The sequence below is a fragment of the Caretta caretta genome, chromosome 13, assembly GCF_965140235.1.
Source record: "Caretta caretta isolate rCarCar2 chromosome 13, rCarCar1.hap1, whole genome shotgun sequence".
Classification (NCBI taxonomy): domain Eukaryota; kingdom Metazoa; phylum Chordata; order Testudines; family Cheloniidae; genus Caretta; species Caretta caretta.
The window spans coordinates 24,426,122-24,449,591 of record NC_134218.1 but is presented as its reverse complement, the minus strand read 5'-3'; the positions used below and the strand labels follow the sequence as shown (position 1 = coordinate 24,449,591).

Genomic DNA, 23,470 nt, shown 5'->3' with positions numbered 1-23,470 from the left:
TTAGTCAGTCTTCTTTACACCCTGGGCCTTCTCTCACCACCATTTTAGAGAACCCTGAGATCTATATTGGAGAGGCTCTTTCACTATTTGAAGGAAAGCACCACAATGTTACATGTTATATTAAGGGTACATTTACAACAGGTTAATAAAGGATTACTAGGTGTTAAGCATGTTTCAGACATGGAACATGTTATAGATGCTTATAAGCACATCAGTAGGTGTTTGAGACTGGTCAGCAACCTATTGAACTGTGGCACAAATGATTTACAACAATTAATTCACCATATATTAAAGCACCTATTAATAATTAAATATGTAAGCTATTTATAAATATACTTTTAATATGAAATGCAACACCCACAATGCCCAAACACACAGGAAGCTATCAATACCCTGAAGGCTGAAAAAGTGCACAAGGGGCTTTCCCAAAAGAGTTGGGCACAAGCCACCTGGGTGTTAACACCATATTACCCAATACCTCATAGCGTACCTTTTACCTAATATGTCCTATAGAAAGTTGGTGTGCATGAAAAATGTATTGCAATCTAGAGTTTGGCATTTATCATTTGAAACTGTCAGAATTAGATTCTTCAAATGGGGAACTCCCAAGAATTCATGAGCAGCAGCTGCTGCATGTAACAACTGGTAAGTAGAATACTGAGACCATTGACCTTGTATGTACACACACAATGTCAAGTTGTCTAGTATTAGAAAAAAACTCAAACAGTTTTTGATAGCCCCAACTCAGAATCAAGTACCTGCCATATGTAACAGACCTTTAAATGTTACCATATAAACATATAGGTTATCATACGCACTACTACTGGGGGGAAGGTCTACAGCTGATGGCTGAATGGGAAGACAATGAGCAATCTGGAAAGTCATTGTAACCTTTTAGCTCTTGTGTTAGACATCTCACCACCTGCTACAGACACAGATGTGAAGCAGCAGCATGCTTAATGTTTAGAGCATTTGACTGGGAGCTAGGATTCGTGGGTTCTAATCTCAGGAATACCTCCAGTATACGGGGGAAATTGCTGCACCTTTGTGTGTGTCGGTTTCCGCATCTGTACAATGAGATCATCATTTAAAAGCACCAATAACTCCAGGTGAAAGGTGGTAGGTAGACAATGCAGGGGTGGAAAGGAGGTGTGTTTTTTTGGGAGATGACTGGCTGAGTGTCTGAATAATTTTCTTTAATACTCATGGGATATTTGTTCTATTACTAACAGCATGTTAGAACGCCTAGAACCTTCAATAGCCTTATTGGCTAATTAAATGTAAATACAAAGATTTGTTAGTAATCAGTGCTTGTAAAATATTTTGAGATCCTTAGATACAGGATGAGTTAAATGAAATGTCAGTCATTATGATCATATAGATGTCTTCACCAAGCACAGAGTGGCCTGTTTCAGCAAGGCTTCCTCCCACAAACTCAAGCCAGAGTTGTGGCAAATGGATTTCTTTGGCTTCCTTCTTCCAGTCTATTGTGATAGTCATTTTAACATGAACCCTCCCTGTATAATTGTAGCGAGTTTATATAGGTCAAGATATTGACAATCTATAGTGTTGCAGCATGAAATACAAAAACTCTGTGCATGGTGCACTGTTTTGTTTGTATTCTGGAGAACAGTGGGTCCTTCCTAGTCTGGGAGTGATAGTCTGCGCCCTCCATTTTGACTAACTGAATCATACAGTGAGGTGCAAGCCCCTAAGTTTTGTTGGTTTACAGGCAGGGAAAACAATAAGCTTGCACCTGGTTGGTGAATGGTTGAAAGCATTGTCTTATTTGTTTCAAAAGTTCTCTTGTGGTGTCTTGCTATTCCATAGCAGATGCCAGGAAAAAAAAATCCACCACAGTATTAGCAGTTGCTATTCAGGAGAGATCCAAAACTTGAGTAGCAGGGAGGTATAGCAAATAGTAAGCTAATGATGGGAAAGCTTTGGAAAACTTTGGTTGGCTTCAGGAGGTGTTTATCAAATCCCTAACTTTCATAAATACTTAGTTCTTCTATAAAGCAATATCCAAAACAAACAGCAGCCGTAAACATCTTAACCAGAATAGGGTGGCTGGTATGTTAACCCTTCTCTTTGCTTCTGTTGTGAGCCTTAACAATCATGTAAAGTCATGTGCCCATCAGCACGACAACAAGCAGGTCTCTCAACACCCTTCCTAGCTTTTCTTCACAATCTTTCTACCACATACTCTGGAGGAACTCCAGGCCTCCCCCCCCCCCCCCCAAAAAAAGGCACCCAGGCAAGAGTCTCTTAGTAAACCATTCATCTTGGATCACAGATTTATTGTATGGATTTGCAACACAGCCCATATTACAAACATTGTCTGGGAACATTTACAAGAATAAATAAGATGGACTCGCAGTCATAAAAAAAAATTACACTTCACTATAATGTACAGTCAAAAAATATGTCTGATATTCATTGACTTGACATTATTTACCTTCCTTCTTTTAAGCCAGAAAGGAAAAAAACACTGAATGCACAGTGCTGAGTTTTTTAGTATTTTTTTTTCATTTTTATTGTACTGTGCTTTATCTATCAAACATCCAAACTGTACAAGTGAGCTTTACTGGTAATCATGAGGACTGGGGGAAACCGCAACAGCAAAGAGATTTTAGCTCTCATGCAACACTATTCCCAGCCAGCAAACTAGTTGCATCCGGGGCATTGAAACTGGGTCAAGTGGCAACAACTCTGGTAAAGAACCTTTGAGTGAGGCCCATACATTTCAGTTTCAGCAGGACGGTGAACAGGTCAATGGGGAGGTGGATATAGTTTGCAAGAGTTGAACACAGTGAGATTGCAGCTAAATCTTTTGGCATAAAGGAGAGCAGCAGTGCTGGAGAAGTAAGAATGGCGGAGAAAGATGAGAGGGTAATGCCAGTTCTGTTTTGCATACACTACAGATATCACTTGATATTGTTCAAAGCTTTTAACGTCACCATTTGCCTTGGGATGATTTTTAGAGTAGCTAAACTCATAAAAGTATGCTGAGTGATGGCAGGGCTCCCATATGCTCAATTCTCCATTCTGCAAACACAGCCCCTTCAGCAACTACACATGAAAAACATGAGGCCTCCAGTCAGAAAACACTGGCTGATGGATATAACCAGTAAATAGTCCTCCATAGTGCTACACATTAGAGGTATATCTGCTATAGTATAAACAAATATTTGGTATAGTCTTAGGCCCTGATTCTGATCTCACACTGGTAACTTCCATTAACCACTACGCTGATGGAAATCCAGTGTACATGAGATCAGAATTGGTCCTAGCGAGTACACACTTCTATTTGGACCTCCCCTTCTGTTCCAAAAGCATGATACAGCTGGGGTTGGGTAATAGTTATAAATACCAGATTTATAGAGGCCATGTGGTTCCCATTTTGGTGCATTTGATTCTTTTCTCCATATCAACCATTTGTTCTGTCAGGAAAGCCCCTACAATCACCAGCATTTATCATTCATTTTAGTGCAGAATCTTCCTATTCCCTCTCACATTAATAGTTTACATTACAAATGCAGCCATCTGGAATTCCCTGTGCCTAATGGTAAATCCAGGTCTTTCATTCTAGTGCATAGTTTTCTGTTTCCAGAGGATCATTAAGGGTAATGTGAATCAGAGAATCTGCTAGATGCTTTGAGATGATGCAGAGGAGGGGGTACTGAGAACTGCAAGGCTTTTACAAACTGAAGGTGCTGCCAAAAGTGTCAGCTTGATGTGAAATTGTGGGGTAATCTTTGTAGTTTACACAGTACAATGGACGTTTTTTACAGAGAGAGGCAAATCTTCTAACTCAGCAAAGAAAGTCTCAAGACTAGGGGCCCTTTGATGTCAGCAAGGGTTTTGTCATTAACTTCAATGGCAGCAACATTTGACCTTATGGTAAGAACATTATTTTGCTTAACTTGCTTTCTGGCCTCAATGGGTTTTCACATTTGAGAGGTCCAAATTCTGACATATAAGAGCAGCTCCTCTGTTGAAACGTGCTGTGATCTAACATAGACCTACCCACATTCCTGTTTTAAATCATGGAAAATGTTACATTCTTCTAGTATATATGTATAAACTGGTAAAACCCTGGAACAGCAGGGCAAATTTTGATATGCTAGGTTAATAAATAGAGCATGGTGGTTGTTTCCAGTGGCACCCCCAATAACTGAAGCAGCCCACCATTGATGCTGCTGGCTTATAAACCTGGCCCTGTACCTGGAGAAAGAAGTACCAGGTTCTTTTGGAGATAAAACTTCAAGGAACAGGTGATACTTTTGTCTTGTTAAATGTATGTCAGGAATTTGTAGAAGACCAACATCTAAATAATAACACACATGGGAATTAACAGGATCACTGTCACTGAGGTATTGAATGCCTAAAGTTTACCTTTTGATGAGCTGAGCACCCAACCTTGGCTAATGAATTGCGGGGGCGAGGGGGAGGAGAAGAGAGGCTGACAGCATTTTATTCTACCACATGCTCCGGGATCTTCTAGGAGACACAATATCCAAAGCCCTCTGGCAGCCGTTAGTGGGCTAATGCACAGCCAATAGCCATTCTGAGATTTGCATCTATGCAAAGTACCATTCATCAGATGGCCCATCTGCCTCCTTGTCATCCCCATCCACACACCCTCACACACAGCACATCTGTTCCAAACTAAAGAGACTGAAAGAACCCTTGGAAGTACAGCAGGCCCTCAGCAGGCTTCTGAGATGACCCTGGCAGTGTTTGAACTACTGTCTGTGGATACAGCACAGGGACATATCAATAGTAATTGTACCACAGGAATTTTACCACCGGATAATGCTGACCTCTTTAAATTAATTGCAAGGCAATTAAATTTTCCTGGGAGACAACTCACTTGTCTCCACCCTCCCACACCCGCATCCCATATATGAATACAGTAGTAACATGCATGCCTGGGAGAGCACTTGATCATGTTCTCAGTTTTACAAACAAGGATACTTCAAATTTCAAAGACCTCAGCTTGAGCACCCCTTCTTTTGTTTGTTTCACGGTGTACTATCTCCCAAACCTTCTCCTCCTTCTGCTATGCCATGACCTCTCCATTTGGGCCCTGGGGTGGGGGTGGGGGTGGGGGTGGGGCTTCAAACATTGGGATTTGGTATAACCTGCATTCTTCTGATTTTAGCATGAACAGAGCAGCACATAATGTAAAGGGTTGTGTAGGAGAATAACACAGAGAAAGAACACAGTGAGAGTTTCCAGTTAAACATCTCTTTCCAGTGTTGTCTGTTTCTCCCACCCAACCTCCTGGAACAGAAATAATAATAGGCCACCCCTTCTGTTCCAAAAGCATGAAACATCAATGTTTGGGAAGGGTTCAAAATACCATATTTATAGGAGCCTGGGTGGTCCCCAAAATTTCTATGTAACATTTTGTGTTTCATTTGGTCATTCTCTTTGAGTATTTGTGTGTGAGGAACAGTGACAGCATTTGCTATTTTCGGTTCAGTTATATCTTTGAAGATATAAATTATCACTTCTAGTTGTCATTAGATATTAGACGTTGGTCTGTAAATCACATCTCCCTGTATCGATATGGGTGTACATTTGTGTGTGTACAAATGTACACACAATACATGGCTCAAAGAACTAAGATACGTTGAGTGCTGATGTTATGGGATATGTAAGAATGGCTTAGAGTACTGGGAACAGCCAGAGACTACAGCTTTTCTATAGATGTGAAAATCTTTTATTTGGCCGAATGGCTCATGCACACAGGACAAGGGGTAAATATTACAAACTTAAATGCTTAAAACTTGATTAGAGTGATACCCAGCAGAGCACTGAAAACTGGCTGGAACAAGGCATGGTGCAAGGAGACACTATGTTCCATATAGTTGTTCTATACAACTCTGTCAAGCACTTCAGTCATGAACTAAAGCACTTCTTGTTATTCCAGTCCAAAGTTTCTCTTGAGCAGGGAAAACTGGTAATGTCAAATTGTGGACAAGAACGAGATCACCAAAATCACCTTTATTTGCTACCCAAGGACTCAGTTCTGTCATGCTTATTTACATATGTTACTCCTGTAAGTAGTCCCGCAGACTTCGACAGGACTACTCACCTGTGAGAGGTAGCATTGAATGTGAGTGAAGGTGGAGGAGTTGGGCCTTAAGTTAGAATTAGACGCCAAGGGCCATATTTTGGCCTCATTTACACTCCACTGGGCTTGCATTAGTGTACCTGAAGGCAGAATTTGTCTAGGGGTCTCCAAAGTGAGTTCAATGGGACTACTTGTGTCTACTCATTGCGGTGGCAGCCTGATGACACTCGTTATTTGGCTGAATCCCACAAATGACATGGATGTGACAACGCACCCACGAATGGAGAAACTGTTCATGATTTGCCATGCATTTAGTGCTGCAGGTCCATATACACTATATAACGTGCGCTGTTCCACACCAAAAGAAATTTGAAAATAATAAATAATTGGCCCATGATCTAATTTTGAAGGTATTATGTGAAGGTAAAAAAAATTATGAGAAGACCTGCTGCTCTAATATACCTGCTTCTTTTTTTAAGGCCCCCCCCCCCCCCCCCCGCCCCAATCCCCATAGAATCATAGAATATCAGGGTTGGAAGGGACCTCAGGAGGTCATCTAGTCCAACCCCCTGCTCAAAGCAGGACCAATCCCCAATTAAATCATCCCAGCCAGAGCTTTGTCAAGCCTGACCTTAAAAACTTCTAAGGAAGGAGATTCCACCACCTCCTTAGGTAACGCATTCCAGTGTTTCACCACCCTCCTAATGAAAAAGTTTTTCCTAATATCCAACCTAAATCTCCCTCACTGCAACTTGAGACCATTACTCTTTGTTCTGTCATCTGCTACCACTGAGAACAGTCTAGAGCCATCCTCTTTGGAACCCCCTTTCAGGTAGTTGAAAGCAGCTATCAAATGCCCCCTCATTCTTCTCTTCCACAGACTAAACATCCCCAGTTCCCTCAGCCTCTCCTCATAACACATGTGTTCCAGTCCCCTAATCATTTTTGTTGCCCTCCGCTGGACTCTTTCCAATTTTTCCACATCCTTCTTGTAGTGTGGGGCCCAAAACTGGACACAGTACTCCAGATGAGGCCTCACCAATGTCGAATAGAGGGGAACGATCACGTCCCTCGATCTGCTGGCAATGCCCCTACGTATACATCCCAAAATGCCATTGGCCTTCTTGGCAACAAGGGCACACTGTTGACTCATATCCAGCTTCTCGTCCACTGTAACCCCTAGGTCCTTTTCTGCAGAACTGCTGCCTAGCCATTTGGTCCCTAGTCTGTAGCGGTGCATTGGATTCTTCCATCCTAAGTGCAGGACTCTGCACTTGTCCTTGTTGAACCTCATCAGATTTCTTTTGGCCCAATCCTCCAATTTGTCTAGGTCCCTCTGTATCCTATCCCTACCCTCCAGCGTATCTACCTCTCCTCCCGGTTTAGTGTCATCTGCAAACTTGCTGAGGGTGCAAACCACACCATCCTCCAGATCATTTATGAAGATATTGAACAAAACTGGCCCCAGGACCGACCTTTGGGGCACTCCACTTGATACTGGCTGCCAACTAGACATGGAGCCATTGATCACTACCCGTTGAGCCTGACAATCTAGCCAGCTTTCTATCCACCTTATAGTCCATTCATCCAGCCCATACTTCTTTAACTTGCTGGCAAGAATACTGTGGGAGACCGTGTCAAAAGCTTTGCTAAAGTCAAGGAACAACACGTCCACTGCTTTCCCTTCATCCACAGAGCCAGTTATCTCGTCACAGAAGGCAATTAGATCGAACCGCTCTGGGTTTGTCTATACGAACAGTTAATGCATGGCAAGCTAAGACCTAAAGCTACAGCTTACGAGCGTGTCATGCATTAACTGTCCATGTGGACCCTGCTACCTCACACTAAATGTTCCCTACTGTACTTTCATCTCCTCCTGTTTCAAAGCAGGGTAGATCAAAGTGCACTAGGGAACTTTTAGTGTGTGGTAGCAGGGTCGCCACACGCACCTAGCACACAGCATGCTGTTACACAGTAGATTCAAACCTCAGCTTGCTGTGCACTAACTGCTCATCTAAATAAACCCTTAGTCTCTTTCATCTACAGCAACTCATCTAGTTATCCCTTGGATTCTTTGCTTCAGTTATCTTCTGAGCAATTTATCCCACATATTAATTAGCCTTTGCATGAGTTCTTCCTATATCCTTAATTGCTCCTAGTTTCTTGAAGTTTAGATTATCACCAGGGCAGTATTGTGCCATCCATAAGCAGCACGCTATGGACATTGAGGAGCGGTTGTAAACTAGGATAAAGACTCGTAATTAGAATTGGTCAAATATTGTCAATACTAAATTTTCCTATTTTTCAAATGAAAAAATGGATTCCTCAAATAAATTCCTCTAGTGTTTTTCAAAGAATCATAGAAATGTAGGACTGGAATGGACCTCAGGAGGCCATCTGGTCCATACCCCTGCATGGAGGCAGGATTAAGTATGCCTACACCATCCTTGACAGGTATGTGTCTAACCGGTTCTTAAAATCTCCAGTGATGGAGATTCCACAGCCTCCCTAGTAATGTGTTCCAGTGCTTAACTGTCCCTAGAGTTAAAAAGATTTTCCTGATCTCTAACCTGAATCTCCCTTGCTGCAAAGCCAATTACTTCTTGTCCTACCCTCAGTGAACATGGAAACCAGTCGATCACCATCCTTCTTTTACACATTTGAAGACTTATGATGCCCCCCCAACCTTCTATTCTCTAAAGTGAACATGCCCAATTCTTTCAACCGTTTAAGTCATGCTTTCTAAATGTCCTATCAGTTTGTTGCTCTACTTTGGACTATCTCCCCTTTCTCCACATTTTTCTTGAATATGGTGCCCAAAACGTGAACAGTACTCCTGCTGGGGCTTCGCCAGTGCCACACAGAGCAGAATTACCACCTGTATCTTATATATTACACTAATACATCCCAGAATAGGATTTGCCTTTTTCACAACAGCATCACACTATTGTCACACAGTCCACTACACCCCCCAGATCCTGTTCTGTGCTACTGTTGCCTTGCCTTGCCTAGTTATTTCCCAGTTTTGTATGTGTGCATTTGATTTTTCCTTGCTAATTACAGTACTTTGCACTTGTCTTTATTGAATTTTATCTTGCTGATTTCAGCCCAATTCTCCAATTTATCAAAATAATTTTGAATTCTTATCCTTGTCTCCAAAGTGCTAGTAACCCCTCCAAGGTAGGTGACATCTGCAAATTTTATAAGGCTACCTTCCACTCCATCATCCAAGTCATCAGTGAAAGTACTGAAAAGTACTGTACCCAGGACAGATCCTTGCAGCACCCCACTAGAGTTTCACAGTGAACCACTGAGGACTACTCCTTGAGAACGGTCTTTCAACCAGTTATGCACCCATCCTATAGTAGTTATATTTAGTCCATATTTCCCTAGCTTGCTTATGAGAATGTCATTGGGGACTATATCAAAAGCCTTACTAAAGGCAATCCTTTTCAGGATTGATAAAGCCTCTGTTAGCTCAGTTCAAAGCTTCTGTTTTTCTCCAAGAAGAATAAACCCAACTCCGATAACCTTAACTCATATTTACATTCTTCTAACCTGGTGGTATCTTTTTTGCTGTGTGCTGCACTCTCTAAGGCAGCAATAGCTTCCTTTGGTATGGTGACCAGGACTGCATACAGTATTTCAAATAGGATTTAATAAGCAACTTTATGCTCTACCTTGGCTGGTAGTGTTTCATCCCCCTGTCCCTCTATACAATTCCCGTCACCTCTTTTATCTATTTAGATTGAGTCATGTGTTGAGTGCCAAGTCAATGAACTCAAACCTGTACCTTTGAGGCCTTACACAACTCTGCTCCCACCTATGCTCTGTTCTCAAGTCTGACACCTACTTCTCTCCACCCAAGCCTCCTTTGTAGCTGCTATTTTTGTCTATTTATCCACTTTCTTTCATGCTACCCCTAAGCCTGGAGCTGCCCCCACTTCTCACATTCCTGTTTATCTTCCTTTCTGCCACTGACAGATCTTATTGCCCACCTTTCTGCCCCTTTTTGTTTGAACTGTTATCCAGTGTGTCCTATTTCTGATTCAGACAGAGACCTTAATTGCTAGTATGTTCTTGTGAATTTCCACGTACAACTATAGCACACGCACTGAACACTAGGTGACGTTTTCAAGATCATAACTTCATTGTAAGCAGTGATGGGGTCTTAAGAAAACTTACGTTATGAAAGGGCTAACAAAATAATAATAATAATAAAACCAAACCAACAAACACACAACCAAGGCCCCCGAACAGGAATAATTCAAGGAAGAGAAAGCAATTCTTTTTAAACAGCCTGGCTGAAGATGAGTGAACTGTGTTCAAACACACAGCACTTTTTCTTTGCAAGGGATCTGATTCCCTTTAACTTTCTGGACTGAATGAACCGACACCGAGGCAACGTCCACACTGCGACTCTTACAACGGTGCGGCTGTGGTGCTGCAGCCATGCCACCGTAAGGCGTGCTGTGTTGCCGCTCTTTATTGCCAGGCGAGAGCTCTCCTGGAGACAAAATAAAACCACCCCCAACGAGGGGCCGTACGTCGTGGACAGGAGCACGTCGCCCGCTGACGAAGCGCTGGCCACACTGGAGCTTTTCGTCGCTAAAACTTTGGTCGTTCAGAGGGGTGTTTTTTCACGCCCCCCGAGCGACAAAAGTTTTAGCGGTGAAGGTGCCAATTTAGACAAAGCCCAGCTTCATTTTGGCAGTTGGAGAAAAATCCTGGCCTGCTGTGTGGTGCTTCCTTTCCTCCTCCGTGCACGTAGAAGTTAGCAGCACACTTGTTGCACCACATAGTTACAACATGCGCTACCTGTCACCTAACCACTCATTTTCATACCTGCCTGTTCAGTCCCTGCCCAACAGTTTCTCCACTCTTCTTAGTGTCTTTCAGGATTCTGTGCATGGAGGGTGGCAAAAAGAGAAGTTCTGTTTTCATCAAATGGCACGCACGCACGAAACACTCCTCTACAGTTACACGACATCATCTTGGGTTTTTGTTGCAAACAATAGAAGGAACCAGCCCAAAAAGGGCACAAGGGAATGGGTGTGGGTGGACACAGGTATTGTACAGCATGCAGGATACATCAGGGACAAAATTGGACTTACTTGCTACCTTATTTCAGGACACTCACTTGTAAAGACAAGCCTAAAATCCAAAGTCTCTTGATAACGTGGGAGATCTAAAGAGTGGCAACTACGCAAGGGTGCCTTCTGAACTAAGATACATGATAATATATTTTTAAAGAAAAATAATACTGATTCATAGATTCTAAGGCCAGAAAGAGCCCTGGTGATCATCGAGTCTGGCCACAGAACTTTCCCCAAAATAATTCTCTTTGAACTACAGCAAATCCAATCATGATTTAAAAATGGCCAGTGATGGAAAACCCACCATACCTTGGGTAAATCGTTCTAATGGTTAATTACCTTCACTGTTAAAAATTTACACTTTATTTCCAGTCTGAATTTGTATAACATCACCTTCCAGCCATTGGACTGTGTTATATCTTTGTCTGCTTGATTGTCAAAGGTATAATGCAATCCAGTGACTGAAAGCTGAAGTTAGACATAGTTACACTGCTTTCCACATGTGGAAAATCAATGTGACAGAGGGTCAAACCACAGGCTCTGGGGTTGAAGGATCTGGGTACTGACAAAAGGGTGGGAAAACTATGTTGAAGGATGACGAGTTACAGTTTTGTTAAACTCTTTTCTTCAGTCAAGCTTTGATGGAAAGTCTAGATTTTAAAAAGTCTGCATTTCCCAGAATCTAGCCAAATGCAGCCACCTTATCTCTGCTGTCTTAAGATAGATAGCTAAATAAATAAAAATCCTGAATACTGAAAGATCTGGTTCATCAAAATCAATTTACACTCTGAGATTAAAATCCAACCTTTTTCTGATTAACCAGTTAACACACTTTTCTATAGCTACAAAGAGATAAGACTGGGCTACAGGATAAGGCAACACATACCCAGGGCTTGTTTCAAAGAATTAATGGAAATTTTAATGCAGAAATTTTTGCAGAGCAAAGCAAATACCTTTTTGCTCGTGATGTAAAGTTTCCTGTGCTGCTGAAACATTTTTTCTTACCTTTTCACAAACCCAGCAAACAACAAACTAGTTTTGTGTTTAATGTGCATTACCTTTCATACAGCCTGAATGAACTACCATTTAGAAATCTCATGGCCTGGAGAGTTGAATAATCACGCAGTTAGGTCTGATTGTACAACAGTTTGGGAACAGACAGCATAGAAACCTTAGTCAATCCCCAAATTAAAATCATATGATGGCTATGTCTACAATGCACAGTTAACCCAGGTGCGAGCATCCCCACTACAAAGATCTACCCATGCTAGTGTGTCCTCGCTGCTTCTGCACTCGCCCATGTGTGCCTGGAGGCATATCCCATGTTATTTGTTTTGAGATGCTCTAAGATTCCTTCCAAGTCAACTGCGGAAGAACTTTCTGTCCTTGGGGAGGAATTGTGGGCAGGGCATTGGAGGGCTATCAGCACATAAGTGATTTAACCTCCATCCTCACTGCAAAGTGATCAGGTTCTGGATAGAGTTAAAGAGGACCCTGCACTCTAATCCACATCCCCAGCTGGGTCAGCTAGCCTGGATTTAAAGCCTTTCCATAATCAGGTCAGAGGTTTTCCTGTGTGGATGGTGGGGAGAGGGGCTGGGCTAAAACTCAGGTAAAAACCCAGAATAATGCTGCATTAGAGACATACGCTTAGATTGTAAACTCGGAGGAAGGGATTATCTTTCTGTTCTGTGTCTGTACCTGGCACAATGAGAGCCTGGTCCATGACTAGGTCTCCTAGGTCCTACAGAAATATAAATAATAATTATCTAGAGTATATCATCATCATCAACATATCTACTCTATGCTCTTCTTTGTAAAGAGACACTGCACCCCAGCAAATGCTTGAAAAATGTGGTAAAAAATCACCGGACTTACAAACCAAATGCAACTGGTTTGGTGGAGGGTTTGTTTGATCAAATGGCTGTGAAACCCTGTTTTTTTTTAAAATGATTTTCTTCACCAGCCGGGACACTAACATGAATCAGAGAGATGGAACCAGTTCACGCACAGTCTTGGACGTCAAGCAGGATCTGGAAGGAAAAGCTTGTGTAGCAGTAGTTGGTGCAGCGAATCCATGAACAGCTTCCCAGTTCCACGACCTAGTCTTATGTCTAGGGAGAACAGGAGGCAGGGGAAGAGAATGTCAACTTCTTGTTGATAGCATTTTCGCTGGCAAAAAATAGGTCAGGTGGATTAATTGTAACCCAAAGTCTCACATGTTCCCTGTGGTTCTCTCATTTTTCCAAATGGCTGATGCATGAAATTCAAAAATTAAAGGGTGGGATTTGAGAACAGAAAAAGGAGCTGTTTAAAAGACAGAACATCCAGTATTTTTTTCCTTTGTATCAAGGAGAGCAAAAATACACATCCAAAGTGGTAGAGAAGAGGTTGGAGGGGATTAGAAAGCAGAGTCTTCCAGCCCGTCTCCTGTTTAGCCAATTTGTATGCTAGGTTATTTAAGAAGCGGTAGATGCTCCGAAAGAAAGCAGGCAGCAGCAAACACACGGATCACCTCGTCCTCCCAATGGCATTGAGGTCAGTACACTCTGTCCCTTGCTTCAATGTGGAGAGTCTGGCCCTCCCCACACCCATTACTGCCTTTTAGTGCGGGAAAAAAAGTGTTCTTCAGACTTGGGGGTCTGGAATCCAGTAGGCCCCCCTCTCTGCTAGGCTAAAACGAACACAAGTATTCCAGTGCAACCTCGTATACAAATTTATATTGTTCCTGAAAGAGAAAGAAAAAGCCAGTGGTAAAATGGTAGCAATGAGCTCTTAACAGCCTGATTCTGCAAGGTGCCGAGAATCTTTCATTCCCATTTCCACTCCACTTGGCATGATCGGGCTCCAAGAGTTAAACGTTTAATAACTTGTAGACCCAAGTGCACATCTCTAGCACTGGTAAGAGCAGAAAAAGGGTGCAAAGTCACTGGAAGAAAAAGACACACCCATACAGTCACGACACTGAATATTCATCATTTCATGCTTGTCCTTACTGCAACTCTCACACACACCTGAGGGAAATCATTCACTCTAATTGACTGATCTAATTTAATTCATATTGGGCAGTACCGAAAAGTACTTTTTAAAAAAAAAAAACTAATTCTTTACTCACTGCACCCTACAGAGGTGTGTAAGGGAGGGACACTTACCAGTGACTCCACCATATTGGATTTGTTATTCCGTAATGTCTTCACTATGTGGAACACGTCAATGATATTTTGCTGCTGAATCATTTCGCACACGCTGCAGATGGCACAGAAGGTGCCACTGCGGCCACCGCCATTCCTAGGCATGGAAGAAAAGAGGCAGTTTATAAAGGGATGCAGGGGACTGGCGCATGGAGGCAAGCACCCTGCAAAGAGCAGTGCTTTTCCAGATGCAAAAGCATGCATCGCTGGAGGTACCACGTGCAGGCCCCCTGCAGGCAGGAAGCTTCAGAGGGTTTTAAGATGAGCAAGACAACAGTCTAGAGATTAGAATATAGGAATGTGACTTGAAAGACACTGTCAAACTTAGTGACCGTGGGCAAATCACTTCACCTCCCTGTGCCTCAGTTTTCTCATGTATAAAACCATAATAATACAGAAGTCACTTGTAATCTTGTGAGGCTTTATTCATTAAAGTCTCTACATGGGTTTTTTAGACACTCGAATGGAAAGGGTTATACAAGAATTAACTAATAAACATTGCACTGACCATCATGGACCAGTCTTGCCACCTTTATGATGTATGCTCAAAACTATTCAGTATCTAATCAATTCATTGTAACCAATCATTATTAGTATTACAATAGTGCATCGAGACCCCAATCAGGATTCGGGCCCCTGAACAGACAAAAGTACACAGTCCCTGTTCAAAGGATCAATAGAGGGCTTCAAGTGGAAATCCCAATGCTACAAGCAGCAGTGGTTTTGTGACCACTCCCTATTTATGGTGGAAATAGTGGCACATGGTACCACAATTCATCACAGTACTTAACTTCACTTGTGTCTTGATTGCAATTTAACCTAATTTTCCCAGCTCAGGTATGGGCTGGCCATTTGATTTCCACATCTGTAAGTAATTCTTTTTGCCCTGCATCATAGGATAGGAAGTATTCCCAGCCATACTTACAGGCAGTGGACAACAGTGCGTCCATCTCTCCCATCGTACTGCTCCTGCCATTTCTCTAGCCGTCTGACCACCTTCAGGAGCGAGCGTTTGGACGGAGGGGTGTCCCGATATGCTGGCCAGCCAATGTACTGCAAATGCTGTACTATACGATATCCATCCTGGGGCTAAAACAAATCATTATCCACTTCCATTATACAATCAGAAAGGTCACGAGGAAGAGCAGGGGTATGCGAGGGGGTAGTGGTCACAGGTTACGTATGCATTGTTTAACATCACCAAAATATATAATTATTCCTACTAATCAGTATATAAGTTAATAACAACAACATGAGTGCAACTAAGCTACAGGCCAGAAGGAAGCACATTGCAGCTAGGTGCAAGGCCTTCATCTCTTTCCAAAGAAAGAAAAATATATCCAAAGAATTAGGGTGGTTTCAGGTTTTGAGGAAAAGGAAGATTTTTGTGGAGAGGCTTTAGTTGAGACTACTAAAAGGCCCAGGAGGGAATGAGGCTCTGAAAATAACTGTTTTTATTCAGGAATACAGTCATCTCATGGTGGAAGAATGAATAACATATCTAGTCTCTTTCCCTCCCGCCTGTGTCAGAGGTTGGTGATACCATACAGAGAGGAGACAAAGCAGTCATTCAAAAAAACCAATGGGGGAAAAGAGCTGGTATAAGATCCTCATGGTGATTTTACCAGTAGCACAGACCAGCCCACAACTGCCTCTTTAATAGCATAACCAAGTTGTTCCTTAAGCTCAGACTCAGAGGCGGATACATGGGGCACAGGGATCATTTACAGAGGCCAGCTGGCATCTCCATTTCTAACAGCGAGAGGAACAGGAAATATGGGGATAGTACCTAACTGAGTGGGAAATCTGTTCTGAAACAACAAAACAAATACCAAGGTTATCCACTGTAGCAGTGAATAACCGTGCTTCAGTCCATTGTACAAATAACCCTGGTTTGTGAGCACTGTTGGGGATGTTTTCCCCCACCTGTAGGGTTGGGGCTAATGGACGCTGACTGAAAAGATTTTACAAAGATGACAGTTCCTTATTAATAGGGGCACATTGGCAACTGGGAACCCCAAAAGTTTAGCCAAGCAGCACTGCATCTAACTTCAGAGATAGGAGCAACTATACCCTTCAGCATAAATGGTTGGCAGAGAAGGAGTGGAGATAACAATATCCTAGTTTAGCTAACAGAATTAATGATGATTTTACATTGACTGCTAGTTGATTAAGGTAATGTGCAGGTAACGTGCCCTCCAGGACATACAGAGAACACTTTCCAGTTAAGGACAGAAATCCAGTTCACATTATTCACCTTGTGATTTTACTGAGAAGTCATCTACCTCCTGGAGAGGGGTGCAGCTATAATATTCCACCTGTGGCAGCAAGAAAACCCTGCAATGGAATTTCTACCCGGCCTCGGGATTTGGTGGCATCCCTGCTCCTTGTCTCTTTGAGCAAGTATTTGACAGAACATGACCAATGAATGAATAAATGGATCATCTGGAATGTCACTGATCTTACCCTGGCCATGTTGCAGATACGGAATATCCTATTGATGATATCCTCATCAATGTCTGCTGAAACAAACTCCACCTGGATTGGACCATAACAACAGGACGTTTTCTCTGGCCAGTACTGCATGCAGAGCTAGTCAAGGTGCAAGAGAAATAGAAAGCAGATCACGTACAGGCTAGGAAACTATCAATCCTCTCTTCTTCTAACCCCACACCCAGTTCAGGAACTGTACTCTAAACACAGCATTTCAGAAGATATGGAAGCCCTGGCCTTTAAAGTGGCTGGCAGATAAAGTTTCTACAGGAGTATAGATTTAAAAGAAGTGTTAAGAGAGTAGTGTCTGTGAGTGAATTTAATATGAAGCACAGAGGTTTTATATTGTGAGTTAATGAGAAAACACTCAATACCAAGAAGATTAATCTTAGTTATAGAATCACAGAATATCAGAGTTGGAAGGGACCTCAGGAGGTCATCTCGTCCAACCCCCTGCTCAAAGCAGGACCAATCCCCAACTAAATCATCCCAGCCAGGGCTTTGTCAAGCCTGACCTTAAAAACCTCAAAAGAAGGAGATTCCACCACCTCAACCCAAGTGGAACTTTTATTTCTCTGTGCAGCCAACTTTTTTATATTTTGAGTTTACTAGTAACTAGGGAGGGGGCAAACCAGATTGGTTTAAAATCTCACACATCTCACACCTCAAATTAAATCACAGCTGAACTTTTTATGTGTTGTGTTTTTGTTTTCTTTTTAAAGCTAGGATATCTTTAAAAAATCGTACACCTTTGTACTTGATGGTTTTGGCTGAATTCAGAAGTCTCAAAATACTGCAAGACAGACTACGATCAGGATATCTGCAACCTGGCTGGAACTAGGTAGTTCCAAAAATCTTGTGAGAAATCTCATTAGAAAGCCTTTATTGTGAAGATATTTAGCTACGGGTTTAAACTAGGAAAGTTTGAAAATCTGTGATAAGTATTAGAACTTCTGGAGGCTCATCTGAAATGGAACTCAACCTCTTCAGGATCAATCATCACTACCAGCCACCCTGGCGTGAGTGCATGCCTGTTGCATCAGAGTTGAGCTCTCTCTGTATCTTCATGCATAGGGACCTGAAACTGGTGGGGCCACCTTTACATGGCTTGCTGTTTTCTGTGAGAGGAAAAAGCAAGCCAGGATTTTGATAAGCCATTCATTATCTGAAGGCTGGCTTTACTCTATCTCCATACTTTCAAATGGGTTCTGAGTTCTTCTCCCAAAGCATTTGTTCTAGTAAGACAGTCAGATTTGGGCTGAACAAATGGTTCAGGGAGCAAAACTCAGGGCTCAACAGAAGATGAAGTGAAAAAGTACTCCCCTACCGCTATGTTACAAACTTGGTTTCCATAAAGCAAGGCCTCAGAAGTCAATACATTCACATTTGTGCACTTTTTGCATTTGTGTTCTCAGACTAGCCATTTACATCCACATTGGGTATGATACCCCATTCATACACACCAATACTGGATCTGTGTGCAACTGCACAAGCAAAGGTAGGCATATAAATGCATGGACAAAACTATGGATGGAATTACAGCTTTCACTTTTTGAAGATCACAACTGTATAGTTTTGCACTATGTCAATATATAAATTATTAATATATAATGATTGACTATTGGACGTCCTCATTTCAACATATAGGAGCTGTGAGAGTTGCCACCCATCTGGGATCCTGCATTATCAACCCAACCAGCGAAGAGCGTTGCTGTCTTGCCAGGATGGCCATAGAATTGTTGAAGCTTCTGCAGAATGGTTCTGGGATGTTGTAATGTCATCATCACACCACATGCTGGTCTTCATAATTACATTTTAAAAGTACTAGTCTCTCTGATAAAATGGTGATGATTGTAGCATAAATGCTTAGATTAGATAACTATGCACAGATAGATAAGTACAATGATTTACAAAGATAGTGTGGTGAGCGCAACATCCTGATACAATTGATTTTTCCTTGCAGAAATCTCACTCTCTTAAGTGATATAAAACTAATTCCTTGTGCTGATGGCTTACAAGATATGTAACTTTAAAACCATCATTGTTTCCTTGGTCTAGCAGTGTTCTTTTGGCACTGGTCCAGGCCTTAGTTTGGCAGACACCAGACCTCAGGACAGTGTAATTTTCAGTTTATAATTAATCACCAAATCTCCCCCCCCCCCTTCCCTTAAAGTACTTCAAGGAAAAGCAAAGCATGATATAGCATTGCTGGTGAAAGGTGGTCAGCAAAAATACTGGAGTTCTAATGCTGGAGGATTTCATTTTTTCAGACTCTAAATGTAAAATAACCATGAACAGAGGTTTCGTATTTCCAGAGAATGTGCAGGACTGTTTCTTTCCAGTTTGTTGGGCAACCAACAAGATTAAAAACTACTATGGATTCATTCCCAGGACATAAAAGCATGTTTGATGAGTCAGATAGAACATAATGAGTCCTGAGGGACTAGGGATCCTAGAAAAATCGTATTTGAGATTTCAGACACTTAGGACTCCGAAAACTGGTCAAACCAACAGCTTGGTCTTTAGAAAGGCTGAACTGGGGGCACTTTAATGCAGAGAGGAGCAGAAGTGAATCAGATCCCACATCATTCATTCTGCCTGGAGAATCCCCCTGATGAGCATGTGATTGGTTTTTCCATTAGCACTAATAAAGGCAGCATCATAACTGCTGCCTTCAAGGGGGAAATATTTTGCAAAGAGTGAGGAGCAGATGAAGAATTAAGTTATAAAGTGCAAAGTGCCCGAGGCCACTTCTGCTGTTTAACAAGAACTACAATGGGTGAAGTAGCAATGTCATACAGCAAATTTCGTGCACAATGTATGATCTCTCATCCCTTTCTGATACTACCCATCATGAGACTGACTGCAAATGCCAGTGCAGTAGCAAGAGTAACCACTCTTCACCTTGCAAGCTCTAGTACTGAAAATTATTTTCGGCCTGCCAACCAACTAAACAATTTATAAAAAAGGAAAAAAAAATAAATTGTGCAGTAAGTATCCACTTCCCTCCTCCCTTTTTGCTGACCGTAAATCAGTTTCTCATAATGAGTCATCGTTCAAAAGCTTTGGTGTTTCACTTTGATTAAAGCACCCAAAACATCAGGTGCTTCTCCACAATCTCATGAAAATTATCCAAACTTCCCAACTCTGCAAAACTGGACTGGAGATCTCAAGAAAAAAGGATCTGTCATATGATTTCACAAATGTCCTACTGCCAGTCACCTGGCAATACCACAAGAACAGGCTTGTTAAGAGCGTTTTAGCATTTACAGGTCTGGTCGCGGGTGGAAAGCAATGGGCAAAGATGAAGAACAATGTGTACAAGTATTGAACTAGGCTCTTCTGAACCACAAAGTTTAGCTTGAGTTTTGGCAGGAGTGGCGGGGGGACCCACAAATGCCCGAACCGTGGCCCTGCCCCCCAGTGCCGTGCCGCCCCCTGAGGCTCCCTTCTCACTGCTCTGTCTCCCCGAGCCCCTGCCCCCTCTGCCCCTGAGGCCCTGCTCCCACGTTGCCTCTTCCCCCAAAGACCCTGCCCCCGTTTGCTCTTCTCTACCCCCTCCCTCTGTTGTTCATCCTTATGGCTGGTAAAACGTGCCCTCCCACTTTAAAAAGTGTGTGTGGGGTGAGGGCGGCATGACCTCCCTCTCACCCTCCCCTTCCTGTTCTGGCATTCCTGGTTTTGGGTGAAGATTCACTCTGGATTGTACTTACAGTTGTTCACCCATTCCTATGCAGTTTCCCTTTTTCCTCACAACTTTTCTGCCTGTTTTGAATAGCAACTGGGGGTATCCAAAGCTCCTTTGATCTGTGAATAAGGCTGCTTGACTGAGCTATTAGAAATCCACCTACCTGTGCAGCATCCATCTCGTTCAGCATCACTATGGAGGAGCAGTTGTAATCAAACACCAGCCTCCAGAAATCTGGTACAGTGTTGGGTAAAGGGTGCTGGGTAACAATAAAGGCAGCAGGTTGCTTGTGGCTCTAACAAAAGAAGAAGATTAGTTAAAAAAATCAATCCACTTTTATTCAGCTGATTATTAAACCTGGGAGGCTAAGGCTATGCAATCTGAGCTATTTAACTAGATTATACAAATCAGACACCCTCTCCTTGTTAACACTGTGCCATGAATGAAGCCCTCATAATGGGATCCTTTTGCTCCCAACAAACACATTTCATTAGAGAAGTGGCACAAGAACAGGAATTGTGCAAATAAATTATTTACGTTTTGGGAGTCAGCAAGTAACAATAATATTAATTAAAATGAAGAAAGATAACTGCTGGAAGCAGAATGTTTCTTCTTTTTGCGGCAGTAGACTCTAAGGACCAGTCAGATCCTCACTGATTTTGTTTCCTGGGAGCGGAAAACTAGAGTTTGCACATTCAGATTTGAGAGCATCCACTCAGGGACGGAATGTGGGGACTGTTCTGAGCACTAGGCTCTGGAGCGCTCTTCCTGACTCTGTTCTGGGACTTTTGTGCAAGTCACTTGACCTCAGCATGTGTAAAATGGTTAGAATGATACTTCCCTCCCTCTGAAGAGTGTTGAGAGGCTTAATGGATGTTCGTTAAGTACTTTGAGATCACAGGATGAAAGGCGATTACAAATGCAAACTACTATTCCTCTTTGGGCGCCGCAGACAGTGCTTAGGTGAATCCATAAACTATAGGATTTTGCCTACTGCCTCTCAGGGAGATGGAGAGATGGTCTCCCCTTGGAGTAGGCAGCGTCTTCACTAAGTGCTATAGTGGCACAGCTGCGGTGTAAGTGTAGACAAGCCCTCAGTCTCTTGTGGGGGCTGGATGAGCCATCGTTCCACCAAGTGTGTGTGTGTGGGGGGGGGGAGAGGGCAGGGGAGGAGGTAGAGAGAAGAGTAAAAGAAGAGAGAGCTTTCCTGAAGTTACAGACATGGAATGGATCCTCTTCTTTCTCGGTGTCCACATTTCATGACCCAGGAACATGGGCAGGGGCAAGCCTATGCCTTGTTGATTTGGGTAGGGGTTGTAAAGCCAGTTTGCAGCTTATGGTATTGGAGAGACCAGACCACCAGAGGCAAGAGCAGTCAAAAAAGCAGGGGATAGAGTGTGGGAATTTATTTGTATGCTAACTAAGTCTAAAAATGATGCAACAGTTTCACATTCTGCTATCCTAAATAGCACAGATCCCTTCCATTCTCTCTTTTGTGGAGGTTGCTGCTAGAACTGCATGCTGGACACAAAACAGCTTCTGCTTAGTGAAGAAGCAAGCCCCTCATTCTCTCACTCTCTGCTATTAGATAATGGAGATGTGCCTTCGATGACAGTGTCTCCAATTCACTTGGACAAAACTGGTATTGTGTCTGATCCCATTTCTAGGCTTGTTTTGTGCCAGAGCAAGCCCATAGATTGTACCACCGGTTGTACAATCCATTCAATTTAACAGCTGTTAGAAGACAGGTCCATTTGATGGAGGTTTGAAGATGGGAAACTGTGGTGCTGGTGGGGCAAATTAATAAATTGCAACCCCCCCACCCATCCTGGGTAGAGATGGGGAGTCAGTGTTAGCCCCATTTCACAGTTGAGGAAACCAAAGCACAGAGACATTAAGTAGTTATTCAGGAAGTTTGGGGCAGAGCAGGGAGTAGGACGAAGGTCTATTGATTCCAAGTCCTCTGCCTGAACCACAAGACTGTGACAACTTCTTAAAGGTCTGAGTTTGAGACTTGGGCATGGTCCCTTGCTTCTGTACTAGGCCAGATTTGGGCCCTTTCTCTAACACAGTGGCATGTCTGATAGATCCTTATTTTCAAAGAAGTTGGAGGTTCGTGCCTCCAGAACTCAATCAGCAATCCATTCCAAGGATAACGTCACCCCTTCTACCAAGATAAACATTCAACATTACCCCAGCGACTGGATTTTTTTTCTCCCCCAGTTGGAGGAAAGTTGCTGCCACCTTGTGATAATACACAGAGCATGCTGAAACTCAGATGAGAGGGAAAATAATAATGGAGGCACTTGCAACAGATACCCATGGGAAATGACTGATGGGAGAAGTAAAAATGAGCAGCACTGAGATCATATGACCTCTCTTAGAGCAAGGAAGGTAGCCTGCCAGGCTTCACAACACATGGAAAGAACTAGTGACTCATATAAAGGCAAGATGGGATGGACTGGCTATTCTAGGTGCGACATTGACAAACCAGGAGCCAGCTTCTGCCAAGGCTTTAGGCCTCAGCTCAGCACTGACAAACTCATTGCTGGAAACCAGTCTGTTTCCCCTGTGTGTTGGTATGGTTAAGATGGGGATTGGATTTATAATAATGTGTTTAGACTTTATGAAATGCTGTAAATTGTAAATCTCATCTATAAATCTTTATCACATGCTATAAGGTAATATTTAAGTTTTTTGCCTTACAACTATCAAAAAAATGTTTGCCCTGAAACTGTCAACTGTCAGAAGGGATCATCTCCTGCTCATTAAGAAGGCTATCAACTAAATGGGCCATTGTGAGACATCACAAAGACTGTTAATTGCCCCTTGACATCCTCTTCATGGATGACATCCTCTTCATGCAAAAAGGCTCATCCCATCAGCCTGAATTCTAGAAGAAGGAAATAAAGGCTGG

The 23,470-nt window shown here is 42.6% G+C and overlaps 1 protein-coding gene across 9 annotated transcripts in view; it reads right to left on the bottom strand.

The window, feature by feature from the left end:
- Positions 1 to 12,074: 12,074 nt before the first annotated feature.
- PTPRT (protein tyrosine phosphatase receptor type T) overlaps positions 12,075 to 23,470 on the bottom strand; it is a 740,387-nt gene continuing 728,991 nt past the window's right edge. For all 9 annotated transcript variants that reach the window (XM_048819787.2, XM_075118814.1, XM_075118815.1 and 6 more), the window contains 5 exons: positions 20,717 to 20,848; positions 16,839 to 16,964; positions 15,298 to 15,461; positions 14,334 to 14,469; positions 12,075 to 13,909 (listed from right to left, as the gene is read on the bottom strand). In XM_048819787.2, the coding sequence (XP_048675744.1) occupies positions 13,856 to 13,909; positions 14,334 to 14,469; positions 15,298 to 15,461; positions 16,839 to 16,964; positions 20,717 to 20,848 (612 nt within the window). In that variant the 3' untranslated portion in view covers positions 12,075 to 13,855. The remainder of the gene's footprint in view (positions 13,910 to 14,333; positions 14,470 to 15,297; positions 15,462 to 16,838; positions 16,965 to 20,716; positions 20,849 to 23,470) is intronic.